Source organism: Tiliqua scincoides, chromosome 14 (genome assembly GCF_035046505.1).
Source record: "Tiliqua scincoides isolate rTilSci1 chromosome 14, rTilSci1.hap2, whole genome shotgun sequence".
In the NCBI taxonomy this organism is placed as follows: domain Eukaryota; kingdom Metazoa; phylum Chordata; class Lepidosauria; order Squamata; family Scincidae; genus Tiliqua; species Tiliqua scincoides.
Genome location: NC_089834.1, coordinates 1,778,005 through 1,797,346, shown reverse-complemented (window position 1 = coordinate 1,797,346; position 19,342 = coordinate 1,778,005). Strand labels below are relative to the sequence as shown.

General features: G+C 50.3%; 1 protein-coding gene across 1 annotated transcript; it reads left to right on the top strand.

The window, feature by feature from the left end:
- Nucleotides 1-500: 500 nt before the first annotated feature.
- Nucleotides 501-11,518, top strand: CABP1 (calcium binding protein 1). Its single transcript, XM_066609865.1, has 6 exons — nt 501-569; nt 2,282-2,312; nt 5,109-5,252; nt 6,967-7,076; nt 8,513-8,660; nt 11,089-11,518. Exons 3-6 carry the CDS (start codon nt 5,183-5,185, stop codon nt 11,112-11,114), a joined length of 354 nt encoding a protein of 117 aa, XP_066465962.1. The 5' UTR covers nt 501-569; nt 2,282-2,312; nt 5,109-5,182; the 3' UTR covers nt 11,115-11,518.
- The last annotated feature ends 7,824 nt before the right edge of the window (nt 11,519-19,342 follow it).

The following is a 19,342-nucleotide window of genomic DNA, read 5'->3' as shown; positions in this document are numbered from 1 at the left end:
AAAATGGTAGAATGGAAAGCCATCAAAACGTGCGCTTCAAAAGTGAATGCGTGTTCATGGACCCAAAGCGTCTAAGCACATTTGAATATAAAATGGCAGTGTTTGGTGTGCATTGCAATGTGTTGTGGTGTGCATTTGAGAAGACTGCAGTAGATGACCCTAGAGCGGGGGGAGGGCCCTAGGTGCGGGACCCAGTTGGTCCAATTGGCTTAAAGCCGGCCCTGGGGACACTCCTTTGAATGTTGGCATGGAGCCAGTTGCCACACAACTAGGCACACACTGGGGCTCTCACCAGATCATTGCGAATATTTGTCTGAGAGAGAGAGAGAGAGAGAGAGAGAGAGAGAGAGAGAGAGAGAGCTGTGTGTGCTCCATGGTACAGTGTTGTCCGCTCCATGCAGATATGCAAGGGAAAGTGAGTAAACCTTCTCTGTTGGTACACTCCTTAACCCTGAATATGCCATGAGAAGAAGACTCGGGTGATGCAACCAAGTTGAGTGGATGGATTTGGCATTCCACTAAGGGTGACTGCCTGCGACCCCCTGTCCCCCAGTGCAAGCCACCAGGAAGTGAGTGATCAAGCCCGCTTCTAAAGACTGGGTGCTGGATAGGTTCGTGCTTGGGCTGGGAGATTGTGCCCCTCTGGGTAGAATTGTTTACTTGCCACCCTTTACGGTGTCCCCCCCCCCCAATCTACCCCTGTGCCTGGATCTGCTGCAGAGCATGGAGACCTTGTTGTGCTGTGAGACCTGCTCTGTCAGGGAGGAGCGCCACCACTCTGGCACTCAGAACACAAAGGCTTGGAAAGCCCTTGGGGGTGCTGGGAGAGAGCCAGGCACTGGCTGCGATTGATTCTGCCTTCACAATTGATCACAGACAGGATGGCAGTGATTCTCCCCCCCACCCCCAAGCATCCAGCCCTGAAAGTGGACTCAAGACCCACTTTACTGAGAGCAGGACCCACAGGACAAGGTGTGTGAAGGTGATGGCTGGAGAGGGTGAAGGTCAGCTGGGTGCTCCCTCCAGCCTGGAGGTGCCCCAGCCCTGGGAAGGTTAGGGCTGGCAACGGGATCTCTGCTCTGGCATGGCCCACCCGCTCAGACGTCACTCTGCTATGCAGCTGTCCAAGTTGGGAGCCCAGCCCATCAGCTGCAGTCGTTTCAGCAGCAGGTGGCCTGGAGGGTTAATCATGAGCAGGAGCCCTGGCAGGTGGTGGACAACCTTCTGGGGAACCTCTAGGGTGGCAGTGGAGGTGGAGGCTTTCCCGCAGGCATGATGCCCCTTTGTCCCGTGGCCCCTGCTGTCCCGGGTGCCACAGATGGGGCCACAGAGCCGGCCTTTGGCTCTCTAAGAAGCAGTGCATTTCCAAACCTCTTCCCTTCCCCACCTGGAGTTCCTGCTGAGTCTCCTTGTGCTCATTGCCAGCCTCCGTCACCTGCCCCTGGAGAAAGAAGCAGCCCTCGGGCCTTGGTGGTGCTTCCTAACCATGGAGAATGCTTTTGCCTCTGTTTCCCAGCGCTCCGGGGTTTGTGGGGTGTGCTCAGTGCTGCCCTGTCCCACTGTTTCCCTGAAGAGAGAGACCTGCAGTCTTGCCTTGGATGGCTTGGGAAGACCCCCTGCTGGCATGGGGCACACTACTCTCACGGTGCAGGTGTGCCTGCTGTTAGGAGGGGTGGCAGCAGCTTAGGGCAGCCATGGAAGTGTCTGGGCTATGGGGGGGGCTGTCCACTCCCCTTGGTCGAATCCACCAGCTCTGATCCTGGGGAAAAAACACCAGGTATGGGGATCTATGGGTTTCCCAGTTCCTTCAAGTGCAGTTCCTTGGTGAGCCTGTGGCTGCCTTCAAATCTGAGCCAGGGAGTGTCGTGACTGTCCGTCAGGGGTCCACCTCCACAGGTCCCGGAAGAGCCACCGCCAGTCTCTCTGGCTGGGGAGGAGCAGGGTGTGTCCCCTTCTCTTCATGCGGCCACCATGTCACTGTGAGCCTTTCCTCCATGTGCCTCCCTGCATCCTACACATGCCCACGCAGGGCAACCCTGAGAGAGCTCCCCCTTGAAAGCACGTCTTGACCATGTCACTGTGGGCCTTTCCTCCCTGCGTCCCACGCATGCCCACTGGGGACGACCCTGACATAGCTCCCCCTTGAAAGCACATCTTGACCATGTCACTGTGGGCCTTTCCTCCATGTGCCTCCCTGCGTCCCACACATGCCCACTGGGGGTGACCCTGACATAGCACCCCCTTGAAAGCACCCATCTTAACCAGAGTCCTTTTCTTGCAGGACCGAGAACTGCGCCCCGAGGAAATCGAAGGTAGGCTTTGACCACTCCCTGCAGCTGCCTCACCAAGGTAGTGCTTGGGAGAACAAGGAGAGATTGGTGGGGTTGTTCCCCTAATCCCCCCCCCCACCATGGCCATCAAGCAAACACTTGCTGGGAAGCTGATCCTGGCTGGCTGAGGACGGCATCTGCAAGGTGGACTTTCTCCTTTCATTCTCATGTGACATTATTTCCAAGAGATTTCCTTGAGATTTTTAAAATTGCATGCCTAAAAATATCTGTGCAAACAGACCTTTGATTTAATAGTAAATGCTGAGAGCGGATGTTTACCCAGCGTGTCATTAATCTGTGGAATTCCTTGCCACAGGATGTGGCAATGGGTCTGACCTAGATGCCTTTCAAAGGGGGTCGGACAGATTTCAGGACGGAAAGTTCAGCACAGGTTACAAGCCGCGATGGGTCTGTGCAACCTCCTGGTTTTAGAAGGAGGCTACCTCAGAAAGCCAGATGCAGGGGAGTGGCAACAGGATGCAGGTACCTTTTTGTCCTGCTTGCTTCCTGAGGCATCTGGTGGGCCACTGTGATGGGCCACTGTGATAGACTAGATGGACCTTTGGCTAGATCCAGTGGGTCTCTTCTGCTGTTCTTATGTGTGTCGGGGGGCAGGTGAGGGTCCAATATGAAAGATCATATTGGAGTCCTGTGGTCGCTGTCAGCCCCTCCATGACACCACCTGGTGAACTGCAAGGGGTCTGAGGTTGGCGATGGGTTCAGGGAGCCATTCACCCAGAGCCTGCTGCCGCCATGGCCTCCCTCTAACCTGCCACCACTGTAAGCAGCAATGAAGCATAATCCACGAATCAAGCCGCTCGCCTGAGCCTGAAGCAGATCATTCCCTTCTCTGCCATAACCTTCGTGCGTTTCGGTGAAACCCCAAAGTGCGGGACTTCCAGATTCATGGCAGAACCCAAAGAGCACAGTAAGGGTTTTTTTAATTGGGGGTCAGGAGTGCGGTGCAGAGGCAGCAGACCTGAGACTGCATCAAGTGGCACTCCGAGTTGCGCCGTCCCTGCTTGTGGCATCACAGCAGCCGGCCTGAAAAGGAGTGAGTGCCCAATCCTGGGGGGGGCTTCCACTGATGGAAGTAGTGCTCCATCCGCGGAAGGCCCTCTTTTCCGCTGCTGGCGACTGCGTACGCATGCGCCACCAGAGCTGTCAGCCTCCCCCAGAAGTAGTATGTTGGCCGCAGGGATAGGCAGTGGGCAGGGAGGCAGAGTAGCAGAGCATTTCAGGGAAGGAACCGGAGGCATGTTGGGGAGGGAGGGGTGGATCTGGTGGCAGTCGCACACGCCAGCTCTTATCCCCCATTTTTTTTGCAAGACATACCCCCTGGCTCTTCTCGAACTATGTAGGTGGCGTAGATCTGAGGGGACCCACAAGTAGAGGTGTTCTTAAACATAAAAACATAAGAACATAAGAACAGCCCCACTGGGTCAGGCCATAGGCCCATCTAGTCCAGCTTCCTGTATCTCACAGCGGCCCCCCAAATGCCCCAGGGAGCACACCAGATAACAAGAGACCTCATCCTGGTGCTCTCCCTTGCATCTGGCATTCTGACATAGCCCATTTCTAAAATCAGGAGGTTGCACATACACATCATGGCTTGTACCCCGTAATGGATTTTTCCTCCAGAAACTTGTCCAATCCCCTTTTAAAGGCGTCCAGGCCAGACGCCATCACCACATCCTGTGGCAAGGAGTTCCACAGACCAACCACACGCTGAGTAAAGAAATTTTTTTTTTTGTCCGTTCGAACTGTCCCAACACTCAATTTTAGTGGCTGTCCCCTGGTTCTGGTGTTGTGTGGGAGGATAAAGAGCATCTCCCTATCCACTCTGTCCATCCCCTGCATTTTTATTTTTTCTCAGGTTTTGTTTCTCAGGCAGCAAATGGTGTTATGTGTTTTTATTTCAAGGGCGCATTTTCATAAATTATAATTATAAATTATAATTGCCTTAAAAATGTACTAGGTAGGTGATATCTAGGTGGTATAGTCTCAGCCGATGCAGCTACATTCATTACACAGTCAATTAGGTGATAGAAAATGGTTTTTTTTTTTTTCCCTGCAGATTTTGAGTTTTCAAAATAATTTTTACAAATACTAGATGCGCAGAAAGCATGACACGTGTTTTTATTTTGTTATTGCTGAAAAATCACCCCTCTACCCACAGACCATCTGGGGCCTATGAAGAGGTAAGGGAAAAATGCTTCCCCTTCCTCTCGCAGCCTCCTGATTCCCCCCCCCCCACAGGGTGCAGCGCACACTTCTGTGGCATGCCTGCATGCTTCAGTGTGGCGGGGACAGGACCGAGCAGCATCCGACTGGAGCCAAACATCCCTCCACACTGTGGGCTTCCCAGTTTACACTGTTAATCCCTAATTCTGCACCACACGAAACTCTCAAGAAAGCCTGAGCTTCCTGCTCAGGCCTGCTAGCTTAGCCTGTCTCCCCAGCTGTCCTTCAAGCATCAAGACTTTTCCCTGCCTGGGTTTTATTCCATGGAGCTCAGGGCAGCTCCCCTTCCAACAACCCTTCAAGGTAGGCTAGGCTGCGAGAGCATGACTGGCCCAGTCAGTGTCATGGTGCAAGTGGGAACGTGACCCCTGTGGCCTTCTCTGCTGGATCCTGCTGCTCCCTCCATGACCTTACAGTCGCTCCCGAGACCTCAGACTCCTCTGCCTGCCAAGACAGACCCGACTGGGGGGGACGGGGGACGGACACTCACCAGCACGTGTTTCATGGGGGGGTTCTTTGGGTTCTCCCTCACAGAGCTGCGGGAAGCCTTCAAGGAGTTTGACAAGGACCGGGATGGCTACATCAACTGCCGGGACCTGGGCAACTGCATGCGAACCATGGGCTACATGCCCACCGAGATGGAGCTGATTGAGCTGTCGCAGCAGATCAACATGAACCGTAGGTACCCACCAGGCCGCTCCCTCACCCGGACTCTCTCTCTTCTGCACCACTGCACTCTTCCGGTCCCTCTCGCCTGCCTTTTTGCAGAAGCACAAACCCTCAACTGTTACCCTGCACATGCCCAATCTCGTCTGATCGTAGAAGCTAAGCAGGGTCAGGCCTGGTTAGTAATTGGATGGGAGACCGCCTGGGAATACCGGGTGCTGTAGGCTTCTACCATAGTCTTTCGAGACTGAAGGTTGCCAACCAAACCCTCAGACTCGTATCAGGCATGTGTACTAGTGCACACCACACACACACAATTGATGCCATAGAAAGGTGCAGTGGCTGCATCCAGGTGGCAGCCCTGTGTGATGCCGTCTCCTGCACCATAGTTGCCATGTATCCCACTGCCCACCTTCCTGTGCTGAACGCCCACAGCTGCATTCCCCCGAACAGTGGCATAGCTAAGTCATGTGGCACCTGGGGGGCACCAACGTTTTTAACACCTCCTCATATGGCAAAATCAGAAGGCCTCCTGAGCCTTTAGGTGCTGCCTTTAGGTCCATGGAGGCTGTGTGCTGCAGCTGGAGGGCTCTGGAGGGCTGGGTTCAGCTGGGTTCTCTGCCAGTCCTGCCAGAGAAGTGGCACCTCCCCACATGACCTGGAGGTCTGCATCATGGACACCTCTCCCTTACAGTCAGTGGCACCCTCAACTAAGCAACCAGCACTGACAGTCTTGGTCCTAAGTTTGGAAAGGGAGAGGGAAGGGAGCAGAAGAAGAAGTGTGGCAGGGCAACTGGAGCACTCTCCCCTTCGCTGCACTAAAACACAAGAGCAGGGGGAGGAAGAGGAGCACCGGTGCAGGCAGGCAGGCAGGCAGGCAGAGAGAGAGAGAGAGAGGCGGACGCTCCTGCTCACCTGCCCCCAAGGCAACTACCTCAGTTGGCCTCAGGGAGAGGTGTTCTTGACCAGAAAAAGAGCAAAATGTCCTGAGCGGCACACCGGTTCAAGGACTTAAGAACATAAGAACAGCCCCACTGGATCAGGCCATAGGCCCATGTAGTCCAGCTTCCTGTATCTCGCAGCGGCCCACCAAATGCCCCAGGGAGCAACAGATAACAGGAGACCTGCAAGGCCTCCTGGGAATTGTAGTTTAAGAACATAAGAACAGCCCCACTGGATCAGGCCATAGGCCCATCTAGTCCAGCTTCCTGTATCTCACAGCGGCCCACCAAACGCCCCAGGGAGCACACAGATAACAGGAGACCTGCAAGGCCTCCTGGGAATTGTAGTTAAGAACAGATGCAGCCCCACTGGATCAGGCCATAGGCCCATCTTGTCCAGCTTCCTGTATCTCACAGCGGCCCACCAAACGCCCCAGGGAGCACACCAGATAACAGGAGACCTGCAAGGCTTTCTGGGAATTGTAGTTAAGAACATAAGAACAGCCCCACTGGATCAGGCCATAGGCCCATCTAGTCCAGCTTCCTGTATCTCACAGCGGCCCACCAAATGCCCCAGGACTTCTGGGATCACTTTGACCAACCCCTCCCCTGGATTCTGTTCCAGTGAACTGGTATGGTGGCATGAATTGGAATGCCCCCTCTCTGCAGGTGGTTGGATGAGAAGCAGGGAGTGTGCTGGGGCTTGGCTGGAGAAAGGGCATCGAGAAGAGAGGCAAGAGTCCCTGCCTCACGTGTTCAACTTTTTTCCTCCCCATGTCCCCTAGTGGGTGGCCACGTTGACTTCGATGACTTTGTGGAGCTGATGGGGCCGAAGCTCCTGGCAGAAACTGCGGACATGATTGGGGTGAAAGAGCTCCGGGATGCCTTCAGGGAGGTGAGAACCAGGCTCCAGCCCCTTCCTTCTTTGTCTGATGGGAGACGGACACAGTCGCCGAGACGAGGGCTGGCCCTGAAGCGGCCCTCTTGGCTCCCTCATTTTTTATGGGAAATCTAGAGAACACTGTGGTCCAAGAGTTGTAGCACTTCTGAATTGCCCTCCTCTGCTTTGTCAGACCTGAGTTTTGTGTGTGGCAATAAAAGGCAATCTCAGCAACAGCAGTGTGGAAAGGCAAACAGCAATTGGAGATCTTAAGGGCACAGTTTCCTTTCATTACATATTTCCTGTTTCCTGGTGCTGCCTGTTCTATTGCTTCCTGTCCAGTGTGGTGGGGGAAATCAGTGATGCAGTTTCCTTTAGTCCCCTTCTGATCCCTGCTAAGCAGGGGTGGGAGCCTTTAATTACTGTTTTTCTTGCATTTATGGTGTTTTTTTTTAAATGGTGTAGTGGGATAGTGGTAGCTGAGAGCCAGGATGGTATAGTGGTTTTAGAGTTAGAGTTAGACCTGGAAGATCCTGGTTCAAATCCCTGCTCAACCATGAAGCTTCCTGGGTGACCTTAGGCCAGTCTCTCTCAGCCTCACCTACCTTACAGGATTGTTGTTGTGAGAACAAAAGGAGAGGAGGAACCATGTACACCACCCTGAGCTCCTTGGAGAAAGGACAGAATAGAAATGTGGGGGGGAAAATGAAGTAATGCCATCTTGCTGGGGACAGTCCAGAGTGGACGGCTTCTGCCTTCCCGCCATGTTTGTGGATTTCCTGCTGGAATCCACAGCTGGAACCTGTATTTGGTGTGACCCAGCAGAGCTGCTCATGCATTCTTCTCTCTGGGACAGGTGACACAACACCCGAGAGACAGGCTGGGAAGTGGTGTAGCCTGGTGGCTGAGGTACTGGGCTGTGAATCAGGAGGTCCCCCAGGACATCTGCCATGGTAGAGATCAGCGACAGAGAGATCAGCACCATGCTGACAGGCAGCCTGGACGCTAGAACTGTCTGCTTCTGGTTAATGTTCGGTCCGTCTCCTCCCTCTAGTATGCAGGCTGCTGGTTTGCATGACATGTTCCTCAGTTAAGCAAGAAACCCTTCCTGTGTTAAGTGAGAAAATGTGTGCTTGCACTGCTAACAAAGGTAATGGCTGAGCAGGGATTTGAACTAGGATCTTCCAGGTCTAAGTCCAACTCCCGAACCACTACACCATCGACTACCACTGTTGGACAGATGAACTGTACTTTGTATAGGGTTCCCCCATATCCATGGTTTCCATAGCTGCAGGGATCCCAGAATGAAACCCCCACGGATATGAGGGAGATGCCTATATCATTATTTACAAAGAGATGTGGCTTGAGTAGTTGTGCAGGAGGCAAACCAGGCCTCTCCCCCCCCCCCCCCCGCCCCATGATTTTCCCTGATCCCTGCTGGTCTGTTGCAGTTTGACACCAATGGCGATGGAGAGATCAGCACCAACGAACTGCGGGAAGCCATGAAGAAGCTGCTGGGGCAGCAGGTAGGGCACCGGGACATCGAGGACATCATACGGGATGTGGACCTGAATGGAGATGGACGGGTGGACTTTGAAGGTGAGATGAGGCTGGCAATGAATGACCTGCTGTGGGCTTGCCATGGCCAAGCATGATGTCTTGGGACACACTCATAACACATGTACATGTGTGAACCTCTTTGTCTCTCCCCCCCCATAGTTGTGTTGAGAAGGGCCACGTCCCCCTCTGAGAAATCTGATACTTCTCACCACCCTGAGATCACAGAGAATTGGGGCAGGCTTCTGCTTCCTCCCCCATCTGTGTGCCCTGAGGAGGGAGAAGGCTGGGAAGCACATTCACCGACCTCCTGGATGCATGTCCCTCCTTCTCTCATTCACACAACCGCCCCCCCCATACAGTCATGTCACACTCCAGCCTTCTTTGGAGGGTAGGCGAGGCTGCGCCAGCATCAAAGGCGGCAGGTCTGCTGCTCTATGGTGGGTTAAATGTTCCAGGAGTGTCTGTTTCAATCAGACCTGTGCTGTGTTTCTGTGTGTGTGTGTGGAGGGCCAAGGCCAGCCACTTGTTCTTCAGAAGGTCGTGTATCTCCTCCGACACACCTTTGTTGGGCAAAGCAAATACGACAAGATCTGGATGCTCCATATAAATACAGGGAAATCGGTTTGCACAGACATATTTCCGTGTGCTCCGAAATTTGGTGACAGGTTTGCCTGGAGAGAGTTTCAGGCATAAGAGGAAGCAAGGGAGAAACAGTGGGGTCATTTCAGGGAGTGGGATGTTTTTTGCCAGCAGAGCGTCAGAGGCATTAGCGTCAGAAGCAAGGAGCATGGGCACCCCCCCCTCCACCAATTTGCTGCCTGAAGCAACTGTTTCAGTTAGCCTTATGGATGGGCTGGCCCTGTGTCCGGAACAGACATAGGTGAAGTTCAAAAACAGCAACCAGAGCCAGCCCAAGACTCCTGGCTCCACGGGCAGTGTACCAAATGCTTCCCCCACTACCAGCCTCAACCCCTTCCGCTCCAGAAGAGGAAATACGCAGGCTGGGCTGGCCCAAGACAGCCTTACGCCAAATGCTTGCCCCCTTTCCTGAAGCTGAGCCATCCTCTGCTCCTCCCACTCTCCGACATTCCAGCTCAGCACTCCCCTCCGCACTTCTTCTTCCTGTTCCCTCTTCCTTTTCCAGTTCAGGGAGAGGAATGAGGAGGAGGAGCCGGGGAGGCAAGCAGGACAGAGGTGGGCGCGCCCCAATCTCCTGCCCGAGGCGACTGCTTCAGTTGGCCTCATGGAGGGGCCGGCTCTATGTGGAGGAGAGAGTGGTCAACCTCAATTCCCACCAGGCTCCTCCCCCCACACTTTCTCCTCTGCTGATAAAAGGGCAAGGTGGGACATGAGTGGTGTGCACCGAGCAGGAGGCTGGATGACCTTCACAGCTGGCGTGGCGAGTGGCCCAGGCAACGTGTGTGTTCCTGGGACTTCTCTTTGCCCTCCCTTGCAGGGGTTGAGCCTGCTGGTTCTGCCACACCCCAGTCTCCCCCAATGGTTACTACACCACTAGTGGCCAAAACTGTGAAAACCTTGGTATTTACGAATAATACCATCCTGTTACATACTGGCCTCTGAGCGGCCCGCTTGGAGGCAGGCTGTGCAGCATGGCCTTTCCCAGTCTGAAAAGACACTTGGCCAACAGGCTGAGGCAAAGAGGCAAAGAAGGAGGCCCATAGCCAGGGAGACAGACCAGGGACAGACTGCACTTACTCCTGGTGTGGAAGGGATTGTCACTCCCGAATCGGCCTTTTCAGCTACACTAGATGCTCTGCCAGAACCACCTTTCAGAGCGCGATACCAGAGTCTTTCGAGACTGAAGGTTGCCAACATACTATTCAATAGGTACTTTAATGTAGAATGTAATGAAAGAGACTGCACTGAATTATCTGCATTCTATCAAACGTTATAGCCAGTTAACCAGAAAAGGAAAACACAATTGCCTTATGTCACAAAAAGCAGATTTCCTTTACTGACCAATGAGGCTGATTGTTCTGAGGGCTGATGAGGTGTTATTGGTTCCCTGCTGTGTCACTGTAAGCTGTTTGTATGAATTAGTTCTCATTTCCATGCATCAGCACTAATATTGAACTCTTAGAGGCCAATCTTATGTATGTTTACTCATAAGTAAATCCCATTAAAGTTAATGGAGCTTACTTCCAGTTAAGTGTGGATAAGATTGCAGCCTTATTCAGTTGTGTGTCATCAAGTTGGCCACTGGTTTTTTGTGGGTTACTGATTTGCTTGGTGATCTGTACTGTTCTATATTAAAATAAAGTTCATGGGGTGACACCACCCCCATGATGCCACTGGACTGAGGTCAGGCATCTGATATTGTCATTGATTCTGTCTGCTCTGGTGCAGATGGAGGTTCATCCTGGGGGTAACGCAATGAGCTCTTGCACTGGGTGACAGAAACCCTAGTGATGCCTCTGGTCTCTCTCCCTCTCTTTCTGGTCCGCAGAGTTTGTCAGGATGATGTCCCGCTGAAGACGGTTCTCGAGCTGACAACTCATCAGCACCAGAGGATGGAAGGGGCCTGAACGGGGCGCCTAGCCCAGTGTTCCTATGCAAAGGTGGATGCGCTGCAAGGCAGCCGCAATGAGGACGACCTGCCTCTCTGACCCAAAGTGGCCCTGATGCTCCTTCGCCCTTCCACACTGTGAAGACTCGCGGTTGGTCGCCGAGAACTGGAAGTCCCTCTGGGGGATACTGTGCACTCCGGGGACCGCCACGGAACGCATGCAACAGAGACTCCTCCTCCTTCCCTGCTTCTACTCTTCCACTGACCTCTGCAAAGGACAAGAAGGAGAGGTTCTCTCGGACTGGGGGCCGGCAGCAGCATGGAGCCTGCCAGAGATTGTGCTCTGCGCCTGTTTCTCCTTGATGGACTGAATCCACGTTTGCTGCCCCCTTCTGTGTCCATCTGTGTTGAGTTATTTATACTCCCTGAGTGTGTTTCTGTGTCTCCCCAGTTATGTTGATGAGAGCAACTACTGGTTTGCAGCAAAAAAAGAAAACCCAGATAAATATCAAATGTGAACTTTGCACAGGTCTGATCTTCTGGGTGGGAGGTGGGGGACAGCTGGAGGCAAAGGAGGTGCTGGAGGTCAATCCTTCTGGCTCTGTTCTCAGAGGAGCCAGCTGTGAGGCTTGAGGCCAATCCCTTTTATATCCAAGATCACTGGATGTTCCCATCCTGGAGGCCTGCCCAAAGCAGAGGTGGACTTTCTTCACAATCCCCTGAAAGCCGAATTCCAAGGCAGGCTGCACACAGCACTCAGGAAAGTCCCACTCAGCAAAGGTCCCTCATGACATTCATCAGCAGTTTCCTTCTTGCAGCCTCTGCCTCTTCTGCTGCTTGCTGTTCAAGGGGACCAGAGATGATGAAACGGCCCTTAGTCAGCTTCTCTTCTCCTGGGATTAATTTGTGTTCCTCTTTCTTTTCTTTTTCTCTTAGAGTGAAATAGTCCTGTTTACCTGCAAAAGGCAGTAATGACAGGGAAGCAGGAATTAAAGGTTCCCTGCCAGAGATATAACTAGGGCGGAGCCTGAAGGGCATGTGCCCCAGGCACTATGCCACGACTGTCCCCAGGTTTCACCTTAGTTACAGAAGAGGTGCTAGTGGCTTTGCACCCCTCTGTTCCTTCTTCCTCTATGGGGAGCCTCCACAGGAGAAGGAAAGTCATTGCAGCAAGCGCTCCCTCCACTGGGGAGAACCCAGAATAATAACAATAACAACAACAACAACAACTACTACTACTACTACTACTACTACTACTACTACTACTTTATTTTTACCCCGCCTTTCTCCCTGAAGGGACTCAAGGCGGCTTACAACAGGTTAAAACAGATTAAAAACACAATTTAAAAACAGATAAAAGCATATTAACACATATCATTAAAACAGTAGTCAGATAAAAAGTAGTAAAAAGGTAAAAAGAGCATAGAGCAGAAAGTCATAAAAGAATCAGGCCTGTAAAAAATTAAAAGATGTTAAAAAGGCCGAGAACTCAGAAGGCTTGTTTAAACAGAAGGGTCTTCAGGCCTCGCCGAAAAGTCTCAAGAGAGGGAGCCATTCTTAAGTCAAGGGGAAGAGAATTCCATAGTGTTGGTGCCACTACTGAGAAGGCCCTATTTCTAGCCACTGCCCCACATACCTCCCTAGGCGGCAGCACTTGTAAAAAGTCCTTCTCTGATGACCTGACGAGCTGGATTGTATGGAAGTAGGCGATCTCTAAGATTCCCTGGCCCAGAGTAGTATAGGGCTTTAAAGGTCAAAACCAGCACCTTGAATTGGGCCCGGAAATGAATGGGCAGCCAATGTAGCTGCTGGAGAAGTGGACTGACAGAGTCAAATCGCCTACCTCCAGTAACTACACGGGCCGCCACATTCTGCACTAATTGCAGTTTCCGAACTGTCTTCAAGGGCAGCCCCACATAGAGCGCGTTACAGTAATCTAACCTTGATGTCACCGAGGCATGGATCACTGTGGCCAGGTCTGCACGATCCAAGTATGGCCGCAGCTGGCGCACCAGCCGAAGCTGAGCGAAGGCCCCCCTAGCCACAGCCGCCACCTAGGAATCCAGGAGCAGTGATGTCAGGGCATCACTGGGGCAGAGGGTTAAGCCTATGCTCCCTCCTATGGGGAACAAAAGTTGACTAATTAAGAGGAAAATCAATCACGTGGCCTCCCTGAACAGGAAATGCAAAGGGCAGACCCTTGCAAGGAGGGTGTCTTTGCTCAGAGGTGCAGCACGGAAGCCTCAGTCATTCTCTGCTGATCCCCACTCTTCACTGCTCCACATTTTCTCTCCCTCACCAGCCCCACTTCCTGTTTCATCTGCAGAGCAGAAGGAAAAGTGGAGGAGGGGGTGACTGGCCTCAGTGGTCGGGAGGGGGGAGGGACAAACCACTGAGCACAGCAAGGCACCATGTGCAGGAGGACAGGGGGGGAGTACAGGAGGTCTTGAGCCAGCCCGGTCCCTGCTTCTCAGAGTTCCCACAGTACTAAGCAGAGCTGCACCACATGGACACGAGTACAGATACGATTGGAGGTGGACTCTTCAGAACTGCTTCCAGGTCTCCAGCGGGGCGGGGGGGCATCACAGATGCTCCTTTCTCTTCTCTCTGATGTTTCTGCTGAATGAAACAGGAAGAAGGTAACTTAGAGAGAGGCGGCTGATGGGAAGCTGTCAGATGGAGCTGTCAGACGAGTACAGGGGCTGTGGAGTCCCTCTACCCACTGGGGTCCTTCTTACCCAAACAGCAGTTTTCTTGCCAAAACCCAGAGGCTCTCCCACGTTGACCTTCTAGGTCATTGTTATGGGTTGCTTGGCTCAGGATGTACTTAAGGAAAATAAATTGCCAGTAAGGTGGGCCGTCCTTATGTGCAGGCTCTGCATGTATGGATTTGAATATCTACGGATGCCGACCCCATGGCTGGAGGGCCTCCCAGAGCCTTCTGAAAGGCATTTGCCAGAATGCCCCCCCCCTGTGGATTTCATGATCTGCAGAATTTGATATCTGTGGGGGGTCCTGAAATGGATCCAATTCAGGACCCCCTGTGGATACCCCCTACTGTAACTGTTTCCTTCCTATGACCAGAAAAGGGTTTGGAGTGCAGCATTACCCCAGAAATAAGCAGCCTCTCCTGTTGGGGTAACTGTGTGCCCTGGCTAAGTTACCAGTGTACCCCTGTGCCTGATTTCAGCCCCCCCCGCCAGCCACCTCATGCTAGACGAGCATTCAATAGGACTCCCGTCTTCCCTTCTTTCCGACACGAGCAGCAGGATTGGATGGTCCACCCAGGAGGAGAAGCAGCTCTGATTTTCAGACCTCACTGGACTCTCTACACCAGGGGTCGGCAACCTGCGGCTCTAGAGCCGCATGTGGCTCTTTCAGCTGTCTGCTGCGGCTCCTCTGAAAGTTAGAGTGGCAAAGCTGAAAACACAGGGCAAGAATGTATGACAAAACTAACTAAAAGCTACAAGAGTGTTCCCGAATGAACACACACACGGTTCTTTGGATTTTTGGAGAGGCAAACAAACAGGCGACAGGAGAATTCAAAGGACTTCTAACGTTTTACTCGTTTGCAAACGGGGCCTTCCACAAACACACACACGTGGAGAGACCGTGAACAATTATAATGATGCTGGTTTTATAGGATAGACTAGGTAGGGGAGGGGGGACAAAAGAGCACACAAAGAGAGCAAAACACATCCATGGCAAGCATGGGAAAAATAACAGACCAACAGTCCCACAAACATTTGGCTTGGTTATCAGATCAACATCTTGATCCTCAGGATGTTCAGGAGGGCAATTCGATACGCATCGGCAATTTGTTTACAGATATATCCATTACAAAGGATCTGGTCCTCTATGCATCCCTTTTATTTGTTTATGGCTCTTATTTATGACTTTCTGTTTACCCTTGTGAACATACCACAGTTAGCCTGTTCTCTAAGAGGGATTTTTAGATGCCGGCTTTTGGTCAGAGAAGAGCCTTATGGGTGAACTGGGCATCTTGGGGTATTTCTATATTGTGAGCTCAGCATATTGTTATCAGTTTCCCTCCTGATAAACAACAAGGTAAACAGAAAGTCAAATTAGCTTGGTAAACTTGGGCTGAACAAAACAAAAAATATATCAACACACATTTTACTTTGATAGGAATCATAAATCCAGACCACTTTTAGGTATACCAGGGTGGTGTAGTTTTAGTTCACTTTCTACAGAGCATTCTGAATACACAAGGGCAAAGAATGAATTTAAAGTGCAAACATAGCTACTTGTCTGGGTGTCTGGTCTGTGAGCAGCCTGTACACCCTGGAGAGTGACTCTATGTTTGGGTGCTCAGGAGAGTAACTATTTGCTAGCCAAACTCTCTTAGTTTTTAAGGATATTGAAAGGTTGCTTACATGTAGGCAGAATGTTTGGAGATAAATGTGAAAGTCAGGGTATGAATGGAGGGAATTCCCTTAATCACCCAGGATGCAGGTAAACTGGGCCAGCAGTGTCAGCTAAAATGCATATTAGCTCTTTGGTGCCAGAGCCTGTCTAGCAACTTTTAAGTGAGGTTTACCTAAATTAATGCGAAATACAGGCATAATCCAAAGTTTTGGTACAAAATACAGAAGTTACTGGAATTACATTCAGGAAAGCAAACACAAACTGAAGATAGAATGGAAAATAATAGAATGAATAGAAAATAAAAATGCTACATTAAAACAACTTCATCCAAAGAAATCATACATGCTCATAACAGCTCATTATTTATCTGCCATGAGTCCCTTCAGCAGGTCCATCTCCAACATATCTTTCAGCATCAGGTGAGCAAGGTGTTCTTCATCTTCCAGCAGCTGTCTTCTAGGCGATGTTGTGTGTAGTCAGGGACCTGACAAGTTGGTACCTCCCGTGTTGAATCTCCATCTGGGGGTGTATGGCGAGGGACCGGTGTATCTTCGATCTTGCCCTCGCTTCTTTCAGTGGGTGCACACAGGCTGAGGAAAAGAGGTCTGGTCTCTTTCACAGCCAAGTTGCCTCCACCATTTGTCTCAGTCCAGAGGAGCACAGGCAGGAACCGTCTTCAGGTCTGAACCAGCATTGGTTGGAAGTTAGGTCCATGTAGCGCTGGACTTTCGTGAGCTTGTCCAGTGGATGTGTTGGTTGGAGTTAGCTGCACTGACCCTGCTTTGGGAGCTCACTGCAGATGATAATGGTAAAGCCCTCATGATTTTTTGATCAGTTTCTCTTAGCTCAAAGTTCCGTTGGTCAGGCCATGTGGCTCTTGATTCCATTTTCTCTCTCTCTCTCTTTTTCTTGGACTGTTCAACCTTAAAGGGCTGGTGTTGTTACAGAACTCTGTACATGGCCTGCTTGTTGGTTGGTTTGCTGTAGGAACTAGAGAAGAGGTAATAACAGTACAAAAATACAAATACAGTACAAATACAGTAGCAGAAAGACACTGTGTTGACTTTGCTTACATTCTTGTTGAGCACAAAAGGTTAGGTGTTTTAACACATTCTCCACAGAGAAAGTAAACCAGTTGTCCAGGGCTACCTCTGATTGAGTGCAATTTCTTACCATTAAGACAGAGGAAAACTGGAACACATCATGAGCTTTACACACTACAGTCAGCCAAATCTGATTTTTTTTTTCCCAACTTTTGCTTTTGTTTCTTTTCTTATTCACAACTGTTTTGATTCCCTGGGAGCTGGAGAGAACCTGGGTTTTTCCTTCAAGGAGGACTCAAGTTGGTTCTGCAAACACTTGCACAGCTCATTCCTCTTCGCTTTTCTCTCTTTCTCCCTCTTTTTTTTTTTTTTTTCTTAACATATACGTAGAATTAAGAGAATGCAAAATATTAATTGTACCGCAATAGTTTTTACAATGGAGTGAAATCTTAACATTAAGAGATTATTTGCTGAGGGACTGTAACCCTTGAACATATTCATCATTGATGGAACAAAACGTTTTGTCCAATTACCTTAGGGTTATTCTTCATGTTCCCTTCCTTTTGGATAAGGGGGGGTTTGTGTGAAAATAAAGTACATTTGATAAGAGTACTCTTACATGTTTAAAAACAGAAAAAAAGGAACCATGGTACCAAAAATGGTAATGAGCTCAATATACAAAAATAATAAAAATTGTTGCAACGAATATCAGGCCTATTACAGAAAGGAAGTCATGTGGGCTTCAGATAGACTTCACTATAAGTCAAAAACAAACAAGAACAAAGACAGACAAAGCGCTTCTTTCATACCACACACACACATCCAACAAACATATAGAACATTTTAGTATTTATATGTATATAAGCAGAGAACATAAGTAGAATTAAAAGAATTTGTCATGACAATCTTTCCATTAGAAAAAGAAATACTTGATTAGTATTAAACCAAACTAAAATATATACAGATATAGGCGTCAGGGCTTAGATCCTGTAAAGGAAATGAGATTAAGTAAATTTGTCCTCTGGAGGGCAAATGCTGTCTTCTTTTTCTTTACTTGTTGCTGAAACAAAAAGGGTTAAAACAAAAGATAGCATCGCAAAGTTAGGCATTAGAGGCTTTCCTTTTTTGGCTACTATTTTGCACCCTGTGCATGCCTTGAGGCACAAAGGCTAGGAGGGGTTCTCCAGCTTTCCCTTCTTTTGGGGAGGGGGAACACACAGACTTCCTGCATTGCACACCTGTGAAATCCAAAAGTTATTAAGAATGATTAAAGGTTGTATTTAAAGAGAAACACACTTTTGACAATTGTCTAGGTTGGTTGCAGCTGCAATTAGTCTTTTTTAGTTACCTGAATAGGCAGGAAGCAAATCATGGTTATTATTGTAGCTGGAAACTATACTTTGGGGTCTCTCTAAATCAATCTGAGCATTTTTAGCTTGTATTCTGGCCCCTAGGATCTCACTGACTCAGTTTTGCTGATCTATGTAATGGGCACATGTATTGTTTTGCAGGCTGTGTTTCTAAGCAAACACACAGTGTAGTTTGCTTAGAAGTTTGCTTTTTCAATGCACTTAATAGTAAGTGCCTTAAAAAACACTAAGTTCAAATGAGCCTGATCCTGAGCACCCATGAACAAGACAGCGAATTGTATCTTGTCTCTCAGACAAGGGAAGACAGAACACATCATATGAAATTGCCAAGCAGATAGAAGAGAGGGATGTCATGAACACTGAGGGGAAGGGGCAGGCAAGCAGAACACTGAGTACTTTGGAGGAGAGAAGGGAGGGGGCCTTGTTGAAACTCAGGAAAGATCCAGTGTCTAATGCCTTCCTGAAACTAGTGAGACCTGGTTAAAAACATATGCCAGAACCACCATCCAGAGCGCGATACCATAGTCTTCCGATACCATAGTCTTCCAGGACTGAAGGTTGCCAACAATACCATCTGCTGGCCTTTGAAATTCTGAGTTGGCCAGTAATGCGCCCATTCAGAAGGGTGGGGTTTCCTCTTCCCAGAGACTCAAAGTTATCCAATATGCATTTCAAAGGGTTTCTTCCTTCAGGCCCAGGCTCTGAGTGCCTCATCTTAATTGTCACACAGGCTGGCCTCCTGTGTCTCAGCTGGGTCCGGCTGGGAGCTGGGAGCCAGGTCTCAGCTGGACCGGCTGCCCAAAACAGTGACTCACTCATGGCCAATCCTTCAAAACCTGGGGGTTTGCTGCCTTGACACACACACACACTCATATTCTCATTCGTATCTCAGTCACACAACACTCAGTCAGGCAGAGAACCACATGGCCTTGCTCTGAAGCCACGGAGATGGGCGCACACACACAGCAAAATGTACAATAATATACAAACAATATGTACAGTAATTCAAACACAATCAACAATATGTATGTACAGTAATACAAACACAATCACCCTCCCCACTGAAGCTCCACACCAGAACTTCCCTTCAAACTTCAGGGTCCCCCCCCCCTGGGTTCCCACAGAGAATTCTCACCTAAGCGCACTGTACCTTACCGCGGGCGAAGTTCCGTTCTCCTGGGCTCTTTCTTGCAGAGAAGGAGACGGTCAGATTCAGAGACAACCCAGCGCCAGGACGCACACAAGGGGTGCGGGAGCCGACTCACTTTACCTTCTGGCGGTGCGCTGTCCCCTGCAGTGACTTTGTCTCGATCCCTGCAGAGCCTTGCCTTCCAATCCGAGTCGAGGCACCAAAAACTGTTCCCGAATGAACACACACACGGTTCTTTGGAT